General features: G+C 32.4%; 1 protein-coding gene across 3 annotated transcripts; it reads right to left on the reverse strand.

Annotated features, from left to right (window-relative positions):
* Positions 1 to 3223: 3223 nt before the first annotated feature.
* On the reverse strand, positions 3224 to 27793 carry LOC118197538 (uncharacterized). Of its 3 annotated transcripts, none has more exons than XM_035369059.2 (3): positions 25336 to 27793; positions 19547 to 19658; positions 3224 to 3787 (listed from the first exon to the last, which is right to left on the reverse strand). In XM_035369059.2, the coding sequence occupies exon 1, from the start codon at positions 27367 to 27369 to the stop codon at positions 25669 to 25671; it is 1701 nt and encodes a 566-aa protein (XP_035224950.1). In that variant the 5' UTR covers positions 27370 to 27793; the 3' UTR covers positions 3224 to 3787; positions 19547 to 19658; positions 25336 to 25668. The 3 variants fall into 3 exon arrangements, with proteins under 3 accessions (XP_035224950.1, XP_085666568.1, XP_035224949.1); XM_085810442.1 differs by having other exon boundaries at positions 3224 to 5322; XM_035369058.2 differs by having other exon boundaries at positions 3224 to 7287.
* Between the last annotated feature and the right edge of the window lie 199 nt (positions 27794 to 27992).

Consider the following 27992-nt stretch of genomic DNA (forward strand, 5'->3'; position numbering starts at 1 on the left):
GCTTTCCATTATTTGAAGTTCAGATTTTGAGCGTAATGTGCATTTGCCCCTCGCTCCCTATTTTAACTTCGCTAATATTTCTTTATGCTTGATCAGACAGACTGGCTCAGTAAAAGTAGGCGGCCAGTGCAACTCTGATTAAAAATCTAGTTATAACGACGTGCAGTGCTGATAAGCACCACGTGTTTCTGTGATTCCTATTTTCTTCTTTCTATGTATTTCTTTCTCCTGATGAGGAGGGACCTTTAGCTGCCCTCGAAATCGATTGAGTGTTTCATTATACCTACGCTAAATATAAGGTTGTTTTTCACGGTTTTGATACAAATAGAAGTTAATCATAATTCAGCTTTATGTCCTCTGTCTCCCGTCAAGGCATGACAGATGAAACTCAAGGTCAGTTTCGTTCATTGATTGGAGGAACATGTAAACAAGGTGTTCATACTATACTAATGGAAACAGACCTGTCATGTTTGGAGACTTTTGATGATTTTCCACCAAATTTGGCAACAAAAATTAGTCGCCAAAACCATCGCCAGCTTGGAATTCTTTTACAAATAAAATAATTTAAATTATAATGAATAATTTAAAAATCGCTTTTACACCACATCTGCTTTTTCTTGAGTATCTGAATACTGTCTTCATCATTTCTCGACTTTATAAGGGGAAAACAAATTCTCCAAACAAAATTTTTTGTTGGTTGCGCTCATGTGCGACTACTAAATTATTCCGGATGTTGAAAATTTGACTTGCCGATTTTACTCAGAAATAGCTATGTAATGACATTATTCCGAATAAGAAAGAAAAATGAATATGGAACCAGTAATTTTTCCTTGAAGAATTTTCAGTTATTGTCGAAATGTTAATTTTTTAGCAGAGGTGCTGTTAGTCTCAAACCTGACTTTTTTGGTCCATATCGCTTTTTAAATGTTGCCACCAAATGTTATTACCATGTATTATTTTTAAAGATACTGCACAGCGAATATATAAAAAAATAGATTTTTTATTTTAAACGAATGTTCTCCTCATTTGTAAAGAAATAAACAAATATTTTAAAAAATGTATGGTAACATTGAACACTTTATCAGGAATTCTAAAGATATCTGATATAAAACCCTCACGGACTGGAGGTAACGGCGTTCACCAAAGTCCTCATCTCCTTTCTTCTTGCTTAAAAGCAAGATTGCTAAAGATATAAAATATTTTAAGCATACATGCACTAGTTTGTTGGCATTTGGTGAACTGTAAGATATATAATTTTCCTTTTAATCTGCCTGTTACTAATGAACAAACTAAGTGATTTAAAATCAATAAATGCAGTTTTTTATATTTTTTATTAATTAACAGCTGGACCTGTGACATTACACTAGCTAGATTTATTAAAAGAATTGCAGTCAAAAGTCGTTAATCCGGACTCGTCGGGACTTCGGCGATTCCGGATTATAGATCATCAGTTTAAATCTGGTAAGATGGCATGCAGAAATTATAAAATTAAAAATATGAAACCGTAATTTATGAAATAAAGAACAATTATGATCTAAAGGGTATCAAAATTTCCAAAAAAATAAATAAAAAAAAAAAAAAAAGCTTAATATTTATTTGTTTACTTTATTAAACATTTCTTTCAATGTAAGTTGTTTAAGTTGCTTCGTTTTTATGTGATAATACTTTCTCTTTAATTCTATAAACAGACATAATTTCTTGTTCAATTACAAAGTTCCGCTGTTCAAGTCCTATAATTGCTGTGTAGAGAATACCGACTAATTTGTCAATCGAAATTTCTTCGTTTTCAATAAACTCTGTGTCACTTTCTTCGCTATCGGAAGCGAATTATAATGACGAGGAATCTGATTTAAATCATATCAAAGACGCAGTACATCTAGATGAAATACTACATTTAGAAAGGAATTATAAGCCAAATAAAATAAAAACATCTGCCCTGAAGATAAGGATAGTGCTGACAGATCAACTTCCAGTTCATTGCGCGCCGCTACGTTCCCCCCCCCCCCACACACAGACGCAGAGCAGCGTGAAATTGATAAACAGATTTCGGAATGGTTAGATAAACAAAGGATATGCCTTTATCCATTTTTTGCAGCAATTCCACTTTTTGTTTAATGGACTTCGAAACATACTTTCGCTTCGTAGATCCTTTACATATTAGTAAATATATATCAGAAATTCTATTTGACATAATCGAAAGTTCAAGCTTACTTTTATAAAATTGCTCTAACAGTCTGCAAAAAATAATAAGCCGGATCCAATTCGAAGATTAAGGAACAACGCAATCTGCAACATTAACTGAATTAGATAATTTTAGCTTAGCTTATACTGTACGTTATACATTAAACGCGCATTCGTAAACGTATTTTGCGCATGCGCACACGCATATTCGCAGCCGTAAAGTTCTTACGCGCATGCGTGCGCAGAAATTTTGTAGCTTTGAGGTTCGGATTATAGATCATTCCGGATTATGGGTGTCCGAATTAACGACTTTTGACTGTATGTATATTTTTCTTTTTTATAGTATTATTTTAAAGACTGATTAAACCAGCGACTAGTTATTTGAAAAGTGAAATGGACAACAAAAGTGAGGTTCAAGAATAATGGCTCTTCTGGTCTAAAATAATATGTGGCAACACTTAATGTGTCAGACATTTTACAGGTATACTGTTTTAAAAATGTTATGATTTTTGTTATTGAATTTTATGTGGCATAAGTGCAAAGAAAGTGATGATTAATGATAAAACAAAATAAAAAAACCGCATCAGCAGAAGTAAATTCAAGAGTAAGATAAAATGAGAGCATTAAAAACCTTAACAAATACTCTGGTGCGACATTAAAATTTGAATCTTTTCAGATTTTGTTTTGTTCTCCTCTTCTTTTTAAATTCATAAAAGATCAGTATAAGTTACAAGATTTGGTATTAATTTAGAAGTCAAACAACAAAAATCAGTGTTTGGTACTTTTCCAACAGAGCCATATCAGTTTGCAGTTTTTTGCTTGGGGTATTGGCTAAAGTGAAGTATAAGGGGCATGTCAAATTTGGCAATTTTTTTTGTTAGATTAGGATTTTAATTTGGTAACCTTATTCACTGAAGCCAGGCTTATTCATTTCTTTGATATTTTTTAAGCAAAAACAGATGGTGTATATGAGGAGCAAAGCAGTATTGTATCATAATATATATATATATAATGTTTAATAAGTGCAATGCCAAACTAATGCAATTATCTTTTTATTATTATTATTATTATTATTATTTTACGAAATCAGATTGCTATATACATTTGGATAATAACATTTATACAACATATAAATAATACAGTATGTGTAATGTTTAATATATCATACAATACTTATTTAACAATTCAGATCTGGATTTGAAGCTGAACATTTGTTTTCTTTTGATATATTGCCGATATTTACCGAGTTATGACGATTATCAGTAATTTGTTGATTGTTGACAAATTTGCAGTGATTTCTTCAGACATATTTAAAACCATAATTAACTATATTATATTATGACAAACCATTATTTTAACATGCTTCATAAAACTAACCTTCTACACTGAAATTTGTGCAAAATAATGATTTTTTTAACATTCTTGATATAATTACAAACAATTCAATTTTAATTTAAATAATAAAACTATTAAATTAATGATTATGATAAAATTTTTGGCAGCACTGTTCATCACGTGTAAAGGAAAATACCAGATTTCATCTTATTTGCACCACTATCTGGAATTGCAACATATCTTTAGGGGCCCCAGAAGTTGCATGAAAAAGCTAAATGGAAAGAGAATTAAAAAAATTTAAACATAACAATGTATGTGAGAAATGAAAGTAAGTTATAAAGAAGGAAATGACCTTCTGCAACTACCCCAATTATGTTTTCATTGCTCCATAAGTGTGCATTTTGAGAATCTGTGTAGCTGAATAGGTGGAACCATGTCTCATGACTGAATAAAGTGTTCTCCAATATTCCGTAATAAATTGCTGAAACCAATCATAGTCAGTTCCATTAAATTCATGAACAACTGTAAACTAGTAGTGATAACTTTCTTCACAGATCTTTGATATATACTTCATGATATTCCATTTTCCTGCAGGAAAAGTCAAAGGTCTTTGGGAGGAGAGACAAAAAATAAGTTTCTTACATTACACACTTTTTATACTGACAGTTGTGAGTGTCTCCTGCAGTTCTGATCGAATGCTGTTCCACTGGTCTCTAACTTCCTAACTAAATTTTATAAGCCACGTTTAGATGGTCTTTGTCGGCTACTACTGTTCCAAAAATATTCATTGACATGTCTTAATGGAACTACAAATACAGTATTATCTCACAAGATGCAGAGTAAAAAACCTCCCCCCCCTTTTTTTTCCTTTCTTCAAATCTGGCAGCTATGCCTTAACCATAGTTAAAAATGTGTAATGAATCAAAAGCAAATTCTCTTGCATCCAAACCTTAAAATTAGAGGTATCAAATTGATTTCTGTGTCAGAACATCTGTAAGAAGACTGTATGTACTCTACTGTGCATATGTATACTCAAAAAGAAAAAATGCTTAAGCATAAAATTATAGCAGTCATGTGCGAGAAACGGGTGGTTATCGATACACACAAGCAATTCATTCATTGTCTACACTGGTTATCAAAATTAAAGGATAATGACAGAAATTAAATGTAACTGATGCGTAATGAAAAATTATTAAAAGACTTTTTTTTTTTCTTTTCTTCAAATCTGGCAGCTATGCCTTAACCATAGTTAAAAATGTGTAATGAATCAAAAGCAAATTCTCTTGCATCCAAACCTTAAAATTAGAGGTATCAAATTGATTTCTGTGTCAGAACATCTGTAAGAAGACTGTATGTACTCTACTGTGCATATGTATACTCAAAAAGAAAAAAATGCTTAAGCATAAAATTATAGCAGTCATGTGCGAGAAAAGGGTGGTTACCGATACACACAAGCAATTCATTCATTGTCTACACTGGTTATCAAAATTAAAGGATAATGACAGAAATTAAATGTAACTGATGCTTAATGAAAAATTATTAAAAGAAATTTGTACAAAAGCATTAGTTAACATAAATTACAATGTTTGACAGTTGATTATTTGCAAAATATTGAAATTAGAAAATGATGGAAAAATTAAGCCACCTCTTATAGAAAATTTGTTTCTTTAATATGGTGTATGGTCACCTCGAAGAGCTATACATACCTCACATCTTGATTTTAGAGACTTTATCAAAATGTTGAATCAAGTCTTGTGGAATTGCATGTCACTCTTCTAAAAGTGCACTTTTCAGTTCCTGCAGCATCTGGAGAAGAATTTAGCACCCTAAGTCACCCCACACATGCTCAATTGGGTTAAAGATGGCCAATTCATTCAAGTGATATTCAAGTGCAAAATGGAAAAATAACATCAGTGTGTCACCATTAGCAACAATCTAGATTTCTATTCCATTGGAATTTATGTGGTATTGATTGCCTCAGCTGGCACAAATGTTTTTTGTAATGTAGTAATAATCCTAAAAGTAACGTGATAAACTACATGTTGCATTGTATTATTTACCTTTTTTTTATATATATATAACTGTTCTTCGGAAAACAATATTAGTGGTATACCTTAGTGAAAGTCGTGAAATTTTCAGAATGTGTCAGACAATTATGCAGATAATAATCCTTCAGTTAAGTAACATCTTCATAGGTGTTCTCTTCATTGTATTTCAAATTCTGGCAGTTTTTATAAGAAAATCTGTAATGTATTGTGTTAAAAATATGCATCTGTACAATTAACCAGTAAAAAAAAAAAGAAACTGTGGTAAAATTTCTGAAGGAATATATTTTATCACAAAATCACTAAAGATAATACTTATGAGATGCTTTGGTGCATGATTCTGAGGCTTGTGTGACGACAAGTTTGTGCAATATTCCAATTTCTAAGTGAAAACAAACTGCTGTGTACATTTAGAAAAAAATTACTTTTTACTTCAGAAAAAAATTACTGAAGGATTTTGAGAAAAATGTAAGCATTTTCTTTTTTATGGTGGTCAGTTTAAAAAGGAGGTATTCCTCTTCCCCCCCCCCCCAAAAAACAGGTACATCTGGAATGGTAAATTTGATTCTTTAAATTTTGATTTTCCTGCTGTAATCCTTACTCAAACTTTATACTACTGAGAAAGAACTGTATTTTAATGAAATAATTTTCAATATTGTATAAGTACCGTATTTGACGGCATATAAGACGCAAACTTATTTAGACGGCCACACACAAGGAAAACAGTTTTCAATAGCGTGGTTTCTTTTAGTTCTCACGTTTTGTAAAAGCCAAATAAACAATTATTGAATACAATTACCTTCACGTATAAGACTGTGTCCTTCACGTATAAGACGCAGGTAACTTTTTTGAGACCAAATTTAGGAAAAAAAGTGCGTCTTATATGCCGTTAAATACGGTATGTATCAAAATTTTTTCATAACAGCCACTGTACTTTGATCTAGCTAAAATTAAGTACTATTTAGTCCAAAATGTTCTATGCATTTTACACCCAAAGAAACACACTAATCACAAAAACAGAAATTTAATTTTTTTAACATACGTCATATAAACACAGATATAAATAAGTAGCATGATTTACAAAGCATTAGTAAATATTTGCATAAATGCCCTGTAATATTCTAATATATTTGCACATCCCTCAGTAAAAATAATTTTGTATGTGTTCAAATATTGTTATATTTATCAAATATTAAAAACAGTAATTATGTATCCATTTACAAAAATTTATTTTTTCTCTGAAGTGACACTATTTATGTACTCAAAGTAGTGTACTCAAAGAATTATTATGACATTGTTCACATAAGCATAGTTATTTATGGGTATTTTTGCTAATTTGTAACATAATTTTAAACACAATTCCGCATTACATTACAATACATGACATATAATGCATTTCTGAAAAACTGAACTGTATTAACACATTCCTGATAGAGGCAAATAATAGTTATACAATGTAATCTAAAACCATTTTCTAGTTTGTACAATCTACTTTTCTGAAAGTTTTGATTTATAAAACATTTTCATATACAGTACAAAGCTTGAGATCCAGAAATGTTGATACTTTGGCAATTCTGTATTTCACAAATTTCTCGATTTTAGTTGAAATCTAATAAAATGACATATAGGCATTGCAATACTGGAGCTTCACTTATTGTTTAGGTCAGATAGAAGAATGCTAGCCTTTCAGTGTGGCTGGCACCAAAGCTGATGCAGATGCATCGTGCTGCAAAAAATTTAGAATTTAGAGAAGCATCAAGCAGCAAAATTTAAGAATGGCAAAATTTTTAAAATTTAGAGAGGTGCTGGGCAACAGGAATATAAGATCTTCAGAGGGTGATCACTGGGTGAAAGAAACAGTAGGTGCAAAAGTGTGATCCTGGCCAACATGAATACATTATTGGCTACTGTGAGACTCCCTAGTAAGCAGCTGTTCAAGAAAACTTGCATTATGGCAAACATGCCTTCCTTTTGTTGAAAATTACATTCTTCGTTCCCAGGTTTTGTAAGAAGGGGAGGATTTATTTGTTCTTCATTTATTTACTTATTTATTGCCTTGTGTTCCAGTGGTTTCGATATTAGATCATTCTTGATTTCGGATTCTGTACTATTCTGCATATAATTACTTATTTTGATCTATCTATCTAATTTTATATGCCACATTTATTAAAAAAATAAAACTCCCTGTGTTTTACTATATTTATGTTCTAAAACTTGGTAAGGTCTTACAAATGGGTATTTTGGTGTAAGAAATTGCAGAATACAAGGAATAAGTTTAATTATCATATGCTAAACTTCAAGAAACTGGACATTTGCTTAGCAATATCTAATCTGACAAGACAAACTAATTATCTTAAAAAACAGTACATTACTGAAGAATCATGGGAAGGGGATTGATTAGCATTATCACACCCATTCAAAGAATAAATTCGTTTTTCTTTAAAAAGATGACATTAAGCATTAATTACAATTATTAAATATGTGTTTCATTCTTTTCACTTTTATTGCATGTTACTAGTTATGGTTTTGAACCTTTCCTTCAAGATACATACCTTCCTCTAAAAAACATATTCATAATTATAAATATAAGCATTTTCATGACACAATTTGATCTCCTAAGACGGATATGTAAATACTTTTAACTGTCAACCCAAAAGATCTTTTTGAATGCATTCGGGAAGAAGGGCCATCATGGTTCTTGTGTGATGCCTCTACTGGTTGCCAGGGGGTGAGGGGAGAGTACAACTCAACTTGATAGAAATTTTTAAAATATACTATATATAAGTTACAAAAAAATATATTACACTTCAAAACAGCATTTTATGCACTTAATGTCATATTTTTAGTTTATATAAGCCTCTGATAGTGAACGCGGTGTCACAATTGCCTTGGATGCGGGTCAACCAATAACATATACATGTACATTTCAAGGAATAGGAAGGGAAAAAAGGTATCGATGATTAATCAAATGTTTTTTTTAATTTTCAGTTTTTCACCTGTTTTTATTTTTATTATAAACAATGTGATGTAAACACAAGTATTAATATAGATACTGAATATGAAATAAATATAATTAATATATACACAGTATGTTCCAGCATATAACATGCACTGGTGTATAATGTGCACCTATAACTGCAAGCTACATTTTTTAATTTTTAGGTACATTCACCATATAAAATGCACTTTTTTCTTTATGAAGAAACCTGAAAGATTCATGAGCAATGCTGTTATTTTTTGAAGTCTTTTTGAAAATTTCTCCCGTGCTTTCGAATAATGGTGTGCTGAACTGACAAGCGATAAGGGGAACAATGCTGTTGCATTTCTATATGGGTTCGTGGATTTGGAGTAATTAACGACAACACTTGATGATGAATGAAAACACAATTTATTAGCCAGTATTACTCAGGACAACTCCAATAACACATTTATAGTCGTCAATAAACTACGACACACACGCTGAAACAATCAACAACACAGACTTCAAGCTATAATGGTGCAGACAGCTTCATGGCAAAACACCAGAGTACAGCTCCCGACTTGGTTTGGTAGTTCTTGTAACTCTACGCACTCTTGAGGCTCTCTACGCTACAACTCACGATGCACTTGCTAGACTCTGATGACAAACTTGACACTAGACTGACAATCAACTTGATAGACTACGACAATAGATTCGCAATTGACTCGATAGACTATGAGACATTAATACTACTATGTGTACCAGCAAGGTTTATAAAGCTTTTGCATTGTGTTTGAGAACATTATGGGCCAAACTGGTTAAGAATTCATTCTAGAATGTCCTCCATCTGTGCACCGCATATCACAAATTTTGTCGCCAAATGTGCAATTTCATACCAAATATGGCAACCCTGCCTTCCCTTGACATTTTCTGGCAATCCTAAACCAGCCTTGCAGGGAAGCTGTTTACCGCAGCTGGACATTTTGTAACAATATGTATGTGGAGGAAATGTATGAGGTAATAAATAATTGTGTGATAAAGACCGGCTGTATTCGATGCAGGTGTGCACGAGAATGTTATTCTGGGGGTTTTCAAAACAAGGGGGACGTAATTTAGGGTATGAATGCACTTCCAACCCAAAAGAATTCATGGAGTAGGGAGCCCAATGTTTCTCTTTCTGTAGTGATTTGAAACTATGATTTTGAAGTGAACATCAAAGGCTTTAGTAAATTGCATTTGCTTTAGTTGAAATACAGCTGATTTAGTGTTCCTTTCAGTAATAAATACTGCTCCTGTAAAATAAAACAAACACAGTACTGGTTTCAAATGCAAAGTCATTCAATTTGCAAAAGAAAATAGAAATCTTGCTGCAGGATGTGTGGTGGTGCTGAAAGTTCCATGTATGAGTGGAAGAAAAATTACATCATAATAATTAACCTTCTGATTGGCCTGGGTTTTTGGATCTGTCATGAAGACTTGTATTCAAAGAGCCTTTAGCCTTAGTAAATATACATATTTAGCTATTTTAGTCTCTATTTTCATTAACTTACATTCATCAAGATGGCATTTATATTATTAATGAAAGTAAGAAAGTGAACTATCTTAAATTATAAGCTAATATATAACAAGTGACAAAAAATCTCATGACTGGATAAAGCCAGCTATGACACTTCGAAGGTTAATACACCAAAGAATAAATGTGCTTTGTGTAAAATAGTAATGAAATGACCTATTCTAGAAGAAAGTGCTGTGAACTGCTTCCTAGAAAATCACCAGAATGGATTAAAAAAATGCAAGAAAGAATACAAATGAAAGCAAAAACTTCAAGCAACTTTGAGTTGGTGTAGTCAATTTATGGCATGGAATAACTTAGTTCTACGATTAAAAAACCAAAAGTTTTGCAAAGGCCTCCAAAAGATTTGGACAACAGATTCATGTTTGATATGATAGGAAATAAAGCTACTAATATGAAAGGACAAAAATAGTTCACATAAAAACAACAGGAAAAATCGCACCTCAATGTTATCATGAAAAATCTCACCTCACCTTACTGCTTTTCTGCTTAGCAAATGGTACAAAATTAATACCCAAGGTTTTTTTTATGAAAGACGATGCTGAAATGTAATTTTTCAAATGGTGTTTTCATTCATGTTTATGAGAAAAGATGGCTGGACAAAAATGATGTAAAATGGACAAACTGCAGATAAGAAGTGTTTGGTAAAAGTGTCCTGTTGAATTAAAAGAATCCACAAAGTCTTAGTTTGGGATATGCTCAGATTCTATATACCAGATAATACAAAGAAATTGCTGAAAGAATGTTATACAGACATGGATAATATATATAATGGTTATACAGACAGTTATTTCAAATGGATTAATGCAATTAGTTCAGCTTTTAGATGTGTGTATCAATAAACCACTGGAAAAATTTAAAACAACAGTGCAATACATGGATGTTAGGAGGTGAAAAAACATTTAGGAAAGGAGGCCAAATGCATCATGCCAATCTAGAAATAGTGTGTAAGTGGATAATAAAAGTATGGAAAGAAATTAAACTTGACATAAATGTAATATATCTAACAGTCTAGATGGACTGGAAGATGATTATTTATGTGTTGATCAGAGTAATAGTGATGGTGAAAAGGAACCACCCTTGTAAGGCCTACCAGAAAAAAACAAAAAAGTATTAAAAAGGGCATTGTAGTGATACCTATGTTTTTTTCTGAATATAATTCCCATTGTCAGGTAGATCTTAATGATTTCTAGCCTCAGCCAGATACAGAATACAAATTTATTATAGTGTACCAAGCTCATCTCACTGATTTTTTTTTTTTTTTTTTTTTTATGTATTTGCAATAAAAGTTTTTTAAGGGCAGCCTTTCATTATTTTTCAAAACAATATTTGTATTTTTGAGGAATGAGCATGTTTTAAATAATAGCCTTGTTATGACCTTTTTTTTTTTTTTTTATAATTTTCCTAAAGGGCTTTTATCATTCTATAGAATGCCTAGGTACTAAGTACAGTACAAAGTCTGTAATCCGGATTCGTCGGGACTTCGGCGATTCCGGATTATAGATCATCAATTTAAATCTGGTAAGATGGCATGCAGAAATTATATAATTAAAAATATCAAACTGTAATTTATGAAATAAAGATCAATTATGATCTAAAGGATAGCAAATTTTACAAAAAAAAAAAAAAGCTTAATATTTATTTGTTTACTTTATTAAACATTTCTTTCAACGCACGCATGCGTAAAGCATACATTACGCACATACGTACTGTATGCACATTCTTTACACGCATGTGTAAAGTTTGTGACTTTGAGGTCCGGATTATAGATCATTCCGGATAATGGACGTCCGAATTATGGACTTTGTACTGTATACAGTCAAGTCTTTAATCCGGACTCGTTGGGACTTCAGCGATTCCGGATTATCGATTTTTCCGGATTATAGATGATCAGTTTAAATCTGGTAAGATGGCATGAAGAAATTATAAAATTAAAAATATGAAACCGTAATTTATGAAATAAAGAGCAATTATGATCTAAAGGGTATCAAAATTTACAAAAAAAGCTTAATATTTATTTGTTTACTTTATTAAGTATTTCTTTCAACGCGCCCATGCATAAAGCTTACATTACGCATAGTCGAAATTAGAAAATTGCAACCAGGAAACTATTTGATGTGTATTCGTGATATTTATAATGAATTTGATTTAAATCATATCAGAGTACATCGAGATGAAATACTACATTTAGTAATGAACTATAAGTCAAATTAAAAAAAAAATCTGCCCTGAAGATAAGGATAGTGCTGACATATCAACTTCCAGTTCATTGCGTGCCGCGGCGTTCCCCTCCAACGCAGAGCAGCGTGAAATTGATAAACAGATTTCGGAATGGTTAGAGAAACAAAGGATTATGCCTTTATCCATTTTTTGCAGCAATTCCACTTTTTGTTTGATGGACATCGAAACATTCTTTTGTTTTGTAGATCCTTTGGCAGTATCCAGCATCGGAAATTCTATTTGACATAATCAAAAGTTCAAGCTTACTTTAATAAAATTGCTCTAACAGTCTGCAAAAAATAATAAGCCGGAACCGATTCAAAGATTAAGGAACAACGCAATCTGCAACATTAACTGAAATAGATAATTTTAGCTTATACCGTCCGTTATACATTAAACGCGCATGCGTAAACGTATTATGCGCATGTGCACACGCCTATGCACAGTCGTAAAGGTCTTGCGCGCATGCGCCAACACGACGCATGGGCAGAAAGTTTGTAGCTTTGAGGTCCGAATTAATGACTTTTGACTGTATAACAATTCTCACATTCCATACTTTACTAAAAATTTACGTTTTTCTCTTCACGTTCATACAGGTTCGTGGATTTGGAGTGAATAACGACTACAGCACTTGATGCAGAATGGAAACACAATTTATTAGCCAGTACTATTCAAGACAGCTCCAATACACATTTACAGTCATCGAAGAACTACTATAAACATGCTGAAATAAACAGCGACAAAGCTTTCATGCTATCAAGCTATAACGGTGAAGACAGCTTCATGGCAAAGCACCAGACTACAGCTCCCAAGCCTGCTCGGTCATTCTCGAAACTCTACGTACTCTAGAGACTCTCCACACTGCAACTCGCGATGCACTCGATGATACATTAGAGCAGTGGTTGTCAACCCTTAAAACTTCGCGGACCACTAATATTAATTTTAAATATATATATATATAAATGCATTAATACAATAATAATCAACAAACTTTTATTTTATTAATGTGAAATGCACCCATTAAAGGTGACAAGGTTATAGAGTAATTATTTTTTTAAATGAAAAATTTAAGTATTATGTATTTTTAGTGTGATATTTATTCGTTTGAAATAGGTTTGTAGATTTTGGATTCCAATGACGTCACTGAAAGACAGATAGCCGCATTTATTTCATGCTGAGACCGGTACTGAGTTTCAATTGCTGTTACAGATGGTGTGTATTTGGTGTATTTAATTATGGCAAAGCACACTAGGGTTATCTGCCTAAGAGGAGGGATGCCTTCGTGGAGGACTTTCTAAGGGAAACTGGCTTGTATACACGTTACACATGGGGAAAACCACGAAAACGCCCATGCAGCCAGCCCGTTCGCGGGATTCGAACCTCGGACCGAACTACCAGTGTTCGGCGACTTTACCGCTCGGCCGCTGGTGGGCCGCTGTTACAGATGAAAATGGCTTTTTGCACAAATATGCTGTTGAAAAATTAAATTCAAATTTTCATTGCTTTTTCACTCAGTAATGGGTATCCATTACAGACCTTAAATCTGAGGAATTTACAATGATTAAATGCATTAAATTATTTTCATATTATGCAATGTTTAACATCATATTAATACGCAAAAACAATATTCAGCTTTCCGATAAATGTAATTCTAATTTTCATTTGTTAATATAATTTTCGAATCATTTGGTGTTCAGCAGCATGCGTTTATGGAAATTTAGACTATGCCCCTGATTATGAGTAACAACTAAAACGCTGTTAACATCTCACTGATACACATATTTCGTTCACATTAAAAAATTATATGAAAAGTTAAAAAATCTTACCTTCTTGTACAAAAAGCTTCACATTTCCATATCACTGAAAAGGAACTTCGCAAGAACAAACTTCCTTTTCATGAAATTTTGCTTAAGCTGCCTAGGTACTAAGTATACACAAGCAATATCAATAAACTGAAAGTGTTATGCCACCAATTTTTAATTATTGTAAACATAACAATTATTGCTTACTCGGCAATCGCGCCATCAATCAACAGTTGTCATAAAATTCCATTAAGTTGCCTATTGACACAGGAAAAAAATGTGTTATTAATGACTACAATAGCATATGTTTGTAATTCAAAAGGAAAGAGAATTCCAGTTTGTGCTATTATTGATAAAGCATACCCATGGATGCCAACTCTTGCTTTCAAATGCCACTAGATACACCTGCAGAAGTAGCTAAATTCAGGAGGAATTTTGCTAAAAGTAGTAACTAAAATTTAAAAAAAAAAGTCTAATGCATATTTCATAATAAGTTTTCTTACTCATCATTTTTTAAACTGAATCTTCATAGAAATTTAAATAATGTTGCAATTTTTTGATGGACCATCAAAAAGTTTTCACAGACCACCGGTTGGTGACCACTGCACTAGAGTACAGCTCCTGACTCAGTTCGGTCGTTCTCGGAGCTCAACACACTCAGAGACGAAACTCGACGACGCACTAACTCATTATACGCTAACAGATTCTCTCAATGCACTTGACGACCAACTCGGCACTAGACTACAGAATACTTGCTCACCGACTCTTAGCTGACTCGATTCGGCACTGCACTGACTGACTATCAACTTGCTAGATGAGACACTGACTCTCTGCATACCAGCAGGGTTTATATAGCTTTTGGCTTGTGTTTGAGGACATTCTGGGCTAAACTAGTAAGAATTTGTTCTAGAAGGTTCTTCATCCGTCTATGGCATATCGCCAATTTTGTCGCCAAATGGGCGTTTTCTTGCCAATTTCTGGAAACTCAAAACCTGCCTTGCAAAGCTATCTTACTGTAGTTAGACATTTTGTAACGATTCGATAGAATGCCTAGGTACTAAGTGTATAATAATTCTTGCATTCCATACTTTACTAAAAATGCCTAGGTATTCTATAGAATGCTGGCATTTCATACATTCCTGGTGACATATTTAATGTGAGAAGAGAAATATTTAATGTTCATCTCTGAGTATTTCACAAATTAATCTACAGCTCAACTGCAGATATCCTAAATGCAAAATGTAAATTTCCATCAGTTTGTGATTGATATTTATTTTTTATGCACTTCACTAACAAAAGCATTCTTTTAAATACATTGATCGAAATAAAAATAAATATTTTTTGACACAATACAGAAAGTCAGTTGCTTGCATATAAAATTGGGTAGGAAAGAAAAGATTACACAGGATTTCATAATGGGCCAGATTAAGCAATTAAAATGGTTGCATTCAGTCCATGGGCTGGCTTTTGCCTACCCATATCATAAGATGCTCTTATTATGTGTTCCAGATTTTGGAAGAATTGGATATTACACTTGCCTTCAATAGCCCTTGTTTAGAATAGAGAAAGGTGGGCATGAAGATAAATTTTTTTGCATCTTTAATAACTGAAATATAGATGATTTTGTGGCGATGGTTTATGCCACAATACTCCAAACTAGTCATAAGGTTCATTTAAAAGAAGGCCAAAAACTTTAATAAACTATAAAATTAAGTTCATTTAAAATTAAAAAGTAAAATACAAAACTAAATACATGATGATAAGCCAACGTCAAATGTCAACCATGAACAAGCAGGAACAATGAAGTACAAAAGAAAGTGAGTCGCTCTGTGAAAGGTTCAAGGTTTTATATTTGCACTGCAATGAGTGTGCATGGGTACTGCATGCAAATGTTAAAATACAAATATTTGGTACTTTTTCATTTTGCCGGCGCAGGCGATAAAGTCGCCAAAAATTGTACAACCGATGCCAAACAGAATATCCTTGAGGTAACCTTCTATGCTTCCTTTTCAAAACAAGTCACAGCCATTCCTTATAAGATTGATTGTTTCTTTCAATACTGTTATACAATTAAGTAGAATTTTTACCAGATAGTTCAATTTTATGCCCTAAGGCTATTCGTGGTAATTAAGTCAATTAGGATGCAATCACATCGCTAACCTGAAGGCAAAAATATAGAAAAGGCAAAATCAAAGGTTAAATTCATCAATTCTAATGAGAATACACTAGCGAAGTAAATTTCTGAGTACGCTATTTGTACGAACTGAAATAATTCTTCAATTTAAACATGTATTCCATAAGATTTAACTTGAAATTAATATAGATAATTAATGAAAGAATTAGATTTTTGTAGTGTAGTTTATGTGAGATGAGATCACTTGGGGTCGCATGATATGATCTGGTGAATCAGGATGTTGTACCATGAGAGGATAGTAAATTCTTAAATTAATGTCTTTTTACAAATTCATTGTCTTTATTTATTGTCCTTTTACAAAATTTTAAATGATATTATGATAAATGTTTATGCCTTCAAAATAAAAATTCTTGGAACTAACATTTGTTAATAAATTTTATGTATATACTGTGTGTTGTAGCCAATAAAGTCTGCTTGGCGAGATTTGTGTCGGCGAAACGGAAAAGTACCACATACAGTCCAAAGTCGTTAATCCGGACCTCAAAGCTACAAACTTTCTATGCATTCGTGAGTGCATTAATGCGTTCACGCATGTGCATATGCATGCACGCATAATACGTTTACGCATGCGCGTTTAATGCATAACGGATGGTATAAGCTAAGCTAAAATTATCTAATTATCTATTTCAATTAATGTTGCAGACTGCGTTGTTCCATAATCTTTGAATTGGATCTGCCTTATTATTTTTTGCAGGCTGTTAGAGCAATTTTATAAAAGTAAGCTTGAACTTTCGATTATGTCAAATAGAATTTTCGGCGCTGGGGCTGCCAAAGGATCTGCAAAGCAAAAGCATGTTTCGATGTCTATTAATCAAAAAGTGGAACTGCTGACTGCTGCAAAAAATGGATAAAGGCATGAAGAAAGTGACAGAGAGGTTATTTGTTTCTCTAACTATTCCAAAATCTGTTTATCAATTTCACGCTGCTCTGCGGAAGGGGGCGAAACGCCGCAACGCACAATGAACTGGAAGTTGATCTGTCAGCACTATCCTCATCTTCAGAGCAGATGTTTTTATTTTATTTGGCTTATAATTCCTCATTAAATGTAGTGTTTCATCTTGATGTACTCCGATATAATTTAAATCAATTTCCTCGTCATTATAAATATCATGAATACACATCAAATAGTTTTCTGGTTGCAATTTTCTAATTTTGACTATGCGTAATGTATGCTTTATGCATGCGTGCGTTGAAAGAAATGCTTAATAAAGTAAACAAATAAATATTAAGCTTTTTTCTTTGTAAATTTTGATATCCTTTAGATCATAATTGCTCTTTATTTCATAAATTATGGTTTCATATTTTTAATTTTATAATTTCTGCATGCCATCTTACCAGATTTAAACTGATGATTTATAATGCGGAAAAACCATACTTTTGACTGTATTCTTGTCAGAATGTAAATATTCCACCACAATTTTAAGAATTAATAACTCTTCAGTTAAAATTTGCAAAACTTCTGGGTAAAAATATGAAAAAATATATAAATGTTTCATTCAAAAATATCCATAAAATTCTTTAGGTACTGATGTATTATCTGCTTCATAGTCCAACAAATTCACCAATCACTGGCGACTAATTTTTTGTATGAACGTGAGAAACATAGCCATTTTAAAAAATGGTGCCGTGCTTAAAATTACATAAAACAGTAATGAAGTAATAAAATTAAAAATGCAAGAAACACATAACAAAACAGTAAAAATTATATTAAGGAAACATCCATAACAATACACTCAAAATTCCATAACACAGTACCAAATTATCTGAATTAAAATTGCAACAACACCCATAATATAACACTTAACTTTCTATTTTTTGGTCTTCTGTTTATATGCACAGCAATCTGTTTTGACTTAGGAAAAACATCAGAGAATTGCAGAATTAAGAAAAAAAGGTTAAAGAATTGCACAAATTAACTTCATGGAATGTGCATTCCTACACTCTTAGCAAGCAAAATGACATATTTCTGAAAAAAATGTAACACTTTCTTTTTTATTTGCAGGCAAACTCCACAGGGGCTTATGATTCATTAGAAAGGGGGTAATCTCCACTATTCCCAACAAACAGAAATCAGCAATATAACCTTCAAATTTTAAAATTGTGCACATTATTAAGTTTAAGGCAAAAAGTGTAATTGTTTGTTTATAAGAATTGCTAGAATACAACAAAAAGAATGCATGCAAAAAAGGGAATGTTGCTTGAGTGAAGGATTATTATGGGCATGGTTGTCTGTTTGTCTGAAGAATCATTATGTTTTTGTTGCGGGGAAAGTACTGATCATTTTGAGTAATGATTCAAAGCATTGTGCCTTTAGCAACTTTGTGACAAACTACTGCATTCCTACAGAAATTTCAACTCCGTTTCTTCTATTATAGGAAAATCCTACAGGCACAAATTTTAATATCAAATTTAGGGGAAAAATAGTCATACTTTTTCTAGACCAGCCACTGAAACTTGAACTACAACAAAAAAAAAAAAAAAAAAAAAAAAAAAAAATGACGTTTCTTGACTGAAGGATTGTTATAAGAATGATAGCCTGAAGAACTGTTATGTGCATGGTTGCCAGAGTCTGCCATATTCTGAAAATATGGCAACTTCTGTTAAGCTGGTTGTGATAATACATAAATACCAAAAATTGTTAGTGGTCCAGAAATTAGATCATTTTGGATATCGGATGTCCAGATTTCAGACTCTATGCTGTATTTCCGATTTTCCCAGTCTAAACATAATAAACTCATTTGAAATTATGAGTAATTAAATAATTTTACATGTTTAATATAAAATACAATGCCTAGTAAAAAAATTAGTTAATTACTCATACTGTGAAACTACTAAAAGTTATTAAACATTGTGAGTAATCAAAATAAGTAATTACATGTTGTTTTTGGGTTCCCACTGATATTCAAATTTTAATTTCCATAATCAACTGGAACATTTTTCCTGATCAAACATAATAATATCATTATTTGACAAAGTATGAGTAATTAAATAATTTTATGGGTTTAATACAAAATACAATAGCAAAGAACATCATAAAAAGCTTATGACAGTAAAAAAAATGAAAGAAATAATGATATAATACATACATTCAAACTATTAAAAACAGCAGGGGCATTTAACGCAACAAGCTTGACACAATTAGGTGATGTTTTGCAGAAGAAAAACAGTTATCATTTATAATTCAATTAAATTTTAATTAAATATAATTCCCTAAAATCACTCAATAAAGCTACTTACAGGCAGGTTTTTATTTCTTTTCTACAGATCGATATTTCATGATGCTTGCTTTAAAAAGGTCAGATTTAAAGCAGTTGCTCCCTTTGATAATTTTGTAGCAAAAACTGTATTTCTGAAAAAATTTTATCACAATTTCTATTATTCTATAATAATTCTAAAGGCACATTCTTTAACTGCATAGAGAAAAAAAATATTAGGACTTGTCAATAAAAACCAACAAACAGAATAAATTTAGAATTGTAAAACAATAAAAAGAACACATACAAAATAACAGTGTTGCTTATTAAAACTGAAAAATGGTGCATAGTTGCCAGTGTTTGCCATATTCCCAAAATTTGGCAACTTTACCGCATCAAGTAGTGTTAAAAAAATACCAAACTAGGAAAAAATTCATCAAATGGTAAAAAGAAATTTATATCTCTTTATGTCATACATAATAACTTTGGTGTTTCAAAATAAAACTGAATAGCTTAGAATTACAGTGGATTGAAAAAATACTGACACTTAATGATTATGAACGCCCCCATGAAAAGTTGTCAACTCAATGATAACTTTGTGAATAGATGAAAAACATTTGTTTGACTACTTTACAGCTCACAGAACTAATTTGTTCATAAACTATAATAATAAGAAAGAAATATTTAATGACAACAAGAAATTTTAGAAGGGAAAAAACTACATATGTAACATTTAAATGTTTACAGCCTGTGATATTTTTTGCTTAAACATAATATGTCTTTACATGTCTATTAAAAAATATTTTCCAGAAATGGAATGTTACCAAATATTTTTAAATTATGAGGTCAGGATAGTCAGAAAATACAAACTGTTTAATTATTAGGGTTATTTATTATAGTATAAACTGCTGGCCATCAAAAATGCAACACCATGAAGGAAGTACCCAAACAGCATCAAACTTGCATCATTTGTATACCGAGATGGAATATGCAAAGGATTATGATTTCAGCATGTGCATACATCATGGGGACTGCAGCGGTCCTTACAATTCATACATAAAAAGAAGAAAGATTGCTATTTTGAAAAACATGAATTGTTTTCTTGCAAGATTTTTTGTGTGAACAGCTTTAGTATATCTCAGTGAAAACATGAGCATCATTTGAACACATTTGCGAGTTTGACCACACACAGACTGCAAAATCATCTTTCTGGGAAATCGGTCATCGTGTCAGATTAACCAAGTAACAATCATTTGAAAATGGAATCGATGGATGCAGGAGAGAACAAGTGATAGACAGGAGCAATTGCCTCATCACACCACTCCATGTGAAGACAGGCATATTGTATGCATGGTTCTGATGGAGTGCACTGCCACATCCACAACCATTCACAATGAATGCAGTGCGTGACAAAACAGTTGGTGTCTGCACAAACAATTCAATGTCATTTACAGTATAATGGACTGTCTGCTAGCCATCCATTCCTTTGTGTACCTTTGAACCACAGGCATTTGTGTTTGTAGTGGTGCACTGAATGGCAAAGATGAACATCCAAATGGCATTACGTTTTCAGACGAATCATGCTTCTGCCTGGTTGGATTACAGTTTGGAGATACCGTGTAGAGAGAATGCTCGACTATTATGTTATGCATCATCATACTGGTCCTGCATACAGTGTTATGGTGTGAGACAGTCTCGCACCCTCCCTACTACGCATTATTGGTAGACTTACCACCCAACGCTATATCTCTGATGTTTCACAGCACGTTTTCCTTCCTTACCTTCAGAGCTTGCCTGCAGCCACATTTCAACAGGGCAATGTGTAACCACATGTTGCACACAATGTTCAAGCTTTCTTCTTAGCCCACCATATTGCATTCTTATCCTGTCCTGCCAATTTTCCAAATCTACTACCTATCGAACATGTCTGGACAATGATTGAAGTATATTATTGACCTATGAAAGCAAATAAATAAATAAAATATTACCACAGGTTGGAAATATGGTGGAACTTTACTAAGGTTCCACTGATAGGAAATAACACAATTAATGTGAAAGGAAAATAGTTAACATAGAAACAAAAAGGTCACGAAAAGTCTCATTTCATCACAGTTCTTTCCTGCTTAGTGGACAGTACAAAATTAAAACCCACATAGTTATTTTTAACAGAAAGACGATGCCAAAATGTAATTTCCCAAACAATGTTTTCATTCCTGTTCACAAGAAAGGATGGATGGATGAAACTGGTGTAAAATTGTGGATAGTCTTTTAGTTTGGGACACGTTCACTTAACACATAATATGAAGAAATTGGTATAAGAATTTAACATAGAGATGGTAGTTATTCCAGGTGGATTAATGCCATTAGTTCAGTCTTTGGATGTGTGTATTAACAACCCGTTCGAAGGAAATTTAAAACACAGCAGATTACATGGATGTTAAGAGGCTGAAAAAACACAAAAGTAAGCCAAATACATCATGCCAGTCTAAAAATAGTATGCAAGTGGATAATAAAAGCATGAAATGAAATTAAACCCAGCATAATTCAAAATTAATTTGAAAAATGGAATATATCTAACAACCTAGATGGAATGAAAGATGATTATTTATTTATGGATCAGAGGAACAGTTTTGGTGAATATGCAACAGAGTTTGATGATATAACAGAAGACGAATATAATGAACTTTTGATGTTATCGAATAATGAAATTTTAAGTTCATAAAAGTATGTCATTTCTTTTAAATAAGCATCATTTAGGTACATGTAGAAATCTAATTTTTTTATGTTCAACCATTTTTATATCTGGTATGCAAATGTAAATTTTGATCTTACTTTTTATAGTAAAACTGCACATTGTATGCCGGATATATGGTAATTTGATACTAAAAAATAAAAGCCACAATACATTTTTATTTCGCCGCTGCAAGCGGTAAAGCCACAAATGATACAACTGATGCCAAATGGTATATCCCAGCTGGTAACCTTTTACCGCCACATTTTCAAGTCGCGGCCATTTTTTATCAATCATGTCTTTTCCCTAATACGTTAAAAATGGATGTAAAATCAATGAAAATTTGGAATTTGCCCAGAACAGAGGAAGGATGTGCCAAATTCCTTCAAGGTGTTTTGCTTAAAATTGCTTCTTGTGATAATAATCATGAAATGAAATTGTATTTCAGAGACGAAATTCAGTGGCACTGCAACCTTTCAATTTGTGGCACTGAAAGAAGTATCCGGAATGGCATATGGTAAATTATCAAAATTGAGTTTCTTGAAGTGTGTGAGGTTTATTTATGATTGGAGCAAAGCATTCAGTTAAATGGTGTGAAAATCGGTCAGCTGGAAATCAGTCACGGAATAGTTGTGGACTGGAATAATTACACACTTTGTGTGGATTCTTTGCTTAAACATTGACAGAAAATAAGAGGACCTGGTATGATGAAAATAGGAGGACCAAAGTGGATGAAGCACAAAAACAATACGAGATGGATTCTATGACGACAATGAATCTTTGGTGGAGCTTGCTGTGAAACAAAGGAATGCTTCCTCGTGAAGCTGCTAAATTGATCTATGAGCATTACATTACAAGCAGTTAAGGAAAATATCGAAAAAGGAACTAAAATATATTCAGATTCATAGAAACGATACGGCACTGAAAAACTGCATGAGGAAGGTTTTGAATATTTCAAAGTGAACTATAAATACAAGTTTTCGATCCGGAAACTGGAATACACACAAAAAAAATAAAAAAGACTATGGGTTATGCCAAATGGCAAAATAAGGAACACAGAGGAACAGCACATCATCATCTGAAAAATTATCTCATGGAATTGATGTGGAGAAAGGAAATGAAAGACCCATTTGAAGAAGTTTTAAACAATATTAAAATGTTTATGCTTCTAAAGTAAAAAAATTTTAGCACTAACAGTTGTTAAATTTTTTTTATGTGTATACTGTGTGTTGCTGCTGCTTAAAATCTGCTTGGGCAAAATGGAAAAGTACCAAAGCCACTGTTCCATTTCAATTCTCAGGATTTGTGGTTAATACAAATATTTATAAAGCTGTTCAGTCCATCTGTAAAAAACACATAACATAATGCCACTTACTTAGAAACAGAGTTAACAGACCATAAAATTTTGGTAATAATGTGGTACGCAATCTACCACTTTTCTAAAACACTACTTTTAAATTCAAACATTTGATAAATTGGTGAGAAAAAGAAATGATAAAAATAACAACTAAGTTTAGTGCTGCCATTTGATTTGTTAATCACATAAACATGATCTTTCTGATTTACTGGCGTAGAGTTCTTACAAAATGGGGCACGGCTTAACAGCGTGCAAACCCTGAACATTTGCTTACTTTTAATAAAATACACCTTTTGTTATTAATGAGCTATGTTACAAACGTTGAACGTACAGCCAAAGTATAGCGGTATGCGAGCGCCACTTAGTGATGAATTTCACGAAACCCACTGGAAACTGGGAAGAGTTTCGTCTTGTCTGACAGGCCTTTAGTATAAGTTTGCCTTGATTTAGGTGATTGGCCACTTTGCCAAGACAATACTAACACTCCACTAAGTTTCATTAAAGAAAACTATGAAAAATTACAGAATAGTCTGAAAATCTAGTAATTTAAATCTGGATCTTCTGGGCTGGGATAAAATCAGGCTCTGAAGATTCAAAAACTAACCAATCATATTCTCAATCTTTCCAGTATTATTAGCAACATATGCCAGTCTTTCCAGTATATCTTTCTGCATTACAAATATCATATATATTAATGACAGCCACATTCTGAACTGCTGATAATGCACTATGGAAGCATACTGCTCCAAAGAAGGAAAGCACATTGTTCTATTCAAGTTATAAACCTAGTTTCTATTTAAAATTATTTCTCAACAGTTTATAAGACACATAAAATGGATAAATATTCTTATTTAAAAATATACTCCTTTCTGATTATCCAAACTTTCCTCAGAAAGTTGGTTTGAACTGGTGAAAATGTTTGTCTCAACAAGTTTTATTCTATTCGTAAATAATAATATAAATGGAGCAACATAAAAATAAAAAGTGTTAAAGGAAAGTAATAAAAATCTATATAGCTATTTTACTGTTCAACACAGTGTTGGTTAAGTAATGTATGTGCATTTAAACATACCTATGCCATATGTTGAAACTAGAGTACAGATATCAAAGTACTTAAAATAGTAAAACGCACATACAGTACGAATTCCAAAATTGGAATGGACAAGATTCTGGATTTTGGCAATTTCTAGATTTCAGATCATCAGTATTGGCATTTACGTATAATCCAGGGAAATGGCCAAGTAGGGCAGCAAAAATGGATGATCACGTTCTTTAAATTGTGCAACAACAATTGGCAATCATTACCAGAATTTCTGCCAACGATCAACGAGATAAAATGCAAGTACCGAAAATTTTTATTTATGGTTCACCTGCTTCCTTTTATTGAGTATTATATTTTCTATTTCTATACTCAGGGGAATAGTTTATTTTATTGTATTTAAATTATTATTATGTATTTAAATTATTATTATTATTTTATTTATTATGTACTTTTTTAGACTGGTGGTCCAGATGTCTGGATATTGGAAAGTTTTTAGACTTTGTGCTGTAATTTTCTACTGCTGTTTTAAAAAAAATTCAAGTTTACATAACACAGGAAACATTAATTTTTTATCATTCACCAAGTACAGCATTTCTTAGCAAAATGTTATCTAACCTGCATTTTCTAAGTATAAAAAATTTCATATATATTATAAGCAATAGGTTTCTTTATACATATGGACATTAATATGCAAATTTTTACCTATCTTCTCTGCAAAGTTGCTCAACACCAACGTCTCATTCTGTAGTTTCTTTACCAATTTTCCATTTGAGATCTTGTGTTTCTCACTTTGGGAGATACTCGTGCACTTTTCGACACCAGTGTCTTATCCCTTAGACGATACCTTTACCTTCAATCAATTTTATACCAATATTCTGCTCTCTATCAATATCTTGCTTGTGTCCTTGCATTATAGGCTTGTTCTACACTGTCCAGTTTTTCTACCAGTATTTTGCTTATAGATTAGAAAACATAAATCTCAATTAAGTGTATCAAGCTCAGGAAGGTACACTTATATTGTTTACATATACGGTCTTATTCTGCACTAATATCTTGTCCATAAATAAATTCTCCTACAATGCCTTGCCTTTTACCCACATCTTCTTCAAGTTTCTTATTAATAACTAATCCGTCTTCATTATTTGAGTAAGTATAGTCTTGTTCCACACTAATAGCTTGTATTCTGGCTAACTTCCCATCAATAACTTGTTGGTTTTTCTCACCATCTTGTTTTTGATTAATATTTATGCCATGCTCCTTACATAACATTTTCTGATTGCCTTGTTTACATTTCTTACTTTCATGTGTACACATATGTTTCTTTAATTGATATTTTCCTGCAAACGCTTTGTTACATACACTACATATAAAAGGCTTTTCACCACTGTGGATAAGTATATGTCTTTTTAAATCATTTTTAGCAGCAAAGGTAGTGCTGCATATGCTGCACTGGTGAGGTTTCTCACCAGTGTGTATATGAATATGCTTCCTTAAATTGCACTTTAATGCAAATGCCCTACCACATACCTCACATACATGAGATTTCTCACCTGTATGTGTGAGAAGATGCATCATTAAATCATTTTTTCCAGCAAATGCCCTGCCACATACCTCACATGCATGTGGTTTCTCTCCTGTATGGGTGAGAATGTGTCTATTTAAGTCACTCTTGCCTGTAAATGATCTGCGACACACATCACATACATGAGGTTTTTCACCTGTATGTATAAGGATATGTTTTCTTAAATTACTTTTTAGAGCAAATGCTTTGCCACAGATATCACACTTGTGGGATTTCTCTCCTGTGTGAGTGAGACGGTGATAAACTAAATCATTGTGCTTAGCAAATGCCTTGGTGCATATTTCACACTTAAATGGCTTCTCACCTGTATGAATCCGTATATGCATTTTTAAGTCACTCCTATTCGAAAATGATTTGTCACACGTGCTACATCCATGAGGTTTCTCCCCCGTGTGTATGCGTATATGCTTTACTAAATTATTCTTTGCTGAAAATGCTTTGTTACATGTTTCACAAACAAAAGGTTTTTCCCCCGTATGGCTACGTGTATGTGAAATAAAGTGAAGTTTGTCTCGAAACGTCCTGGGGCACACGGTGCACATATATGGCTTGAGATCAGTGTGGGTACGCATATGCTGATTTAGGTACTGTTTTCCACTGCACTGCTTTTGACATACATCACATACAAATGATTTTTTTTCTTTAGGAACTAGTACATCACTGTTTACATTCTTTTTGCTTTGAGCTGAAACTTTACATGCATCACATCGATGAGGTTTTTCAGTTGAATATATATCAAGACATTTATGACACATCTCGCATACAGAAGGTTTCATATCTGCAAGAACTAGTACATCACTATTTACATCCTTTTTGTTTTGAATTGAAACTTTACATGTATCACATATATGAGGTTTTTCAACTGAATATATAGCAATACATTTATGGCAAATTTCACATACAAAAGGTTTTATTTCTTTGACATCACTACTTAAACTATTTTCACTAGGAACATCACTATTAAAATCTTTTGCACTAGGAACATTATTGCTTAAACAATTTGCATTAGGAACATCGCTACTTAAATCACTTGCACTTGGAAGAGACATATTACACGTAACAGATATATTCTGCTTTTGAATCATTTGTACGTCACCACATACATTAAATTTCTCTTTAACAAGAAATACCGGTAGCACCGAGGGAACTTGCATTCTTGCTTAGAAGATGTTAATTACTCCGATCCTCATATAATTTAACTCATAAATTATGTAATTCTTGGTGATACATGTTTACTTTCAAATACACTGAATGAAAACAAAATGTATATATATATATATTACATGTAAGCTTTATTCTCTGAGGAGGTAGAAATTCTCCATTGATATCCTTCCCAGCAGACGTAACATCAGCAATTTACTTTTTCCAGGACAGCAAGTTTGGTACGCCATAAACACATTTAAAAAATGGCGCCTCACAATTTCCTATTCGAAAAATATATTTTCAACAGAATTTTTTTCCCTCATTCACATTTTTTGAAATATAACCACAGAGACATCGAGATCGATATTTCTTTAAATGTAATTCTTGCGCTAATTTGTTAACAATATTTACCTTTAAGATTTTTTATGTTGCCATACACAAACTGCAAAATAAGCCACATAAATATATTGTGGGCAAAAATAAAAAATATAATTTTATGAATGATACAGCTTCAAACTACAGTTTATTGATCAAGCTGTTCATAAAACATCATATGTTTCAGTTCATAAAACACTTTTTATACAAATCAAATTTCTGTTGTCAGTTCTAAGAAAGTCTTATCTATGAAGAGTTC

The sequence above is a fragment of the Stegodyphus dumicola genome, chromosome 2, assembly GCF_044657685.1.
Source record: "Stegodyphus dumicola isolate Sdum_Otavi_A_Nest chromosome 2, ASM4465768v1".
Classification (NCBI taxonomy): domain Eukaryota; kingdom Metazoa; phylum Arthropoda; class Arachnida; order Araneae; family Eresidae; genus Stegodyphus; species Stegodyphus dumicola.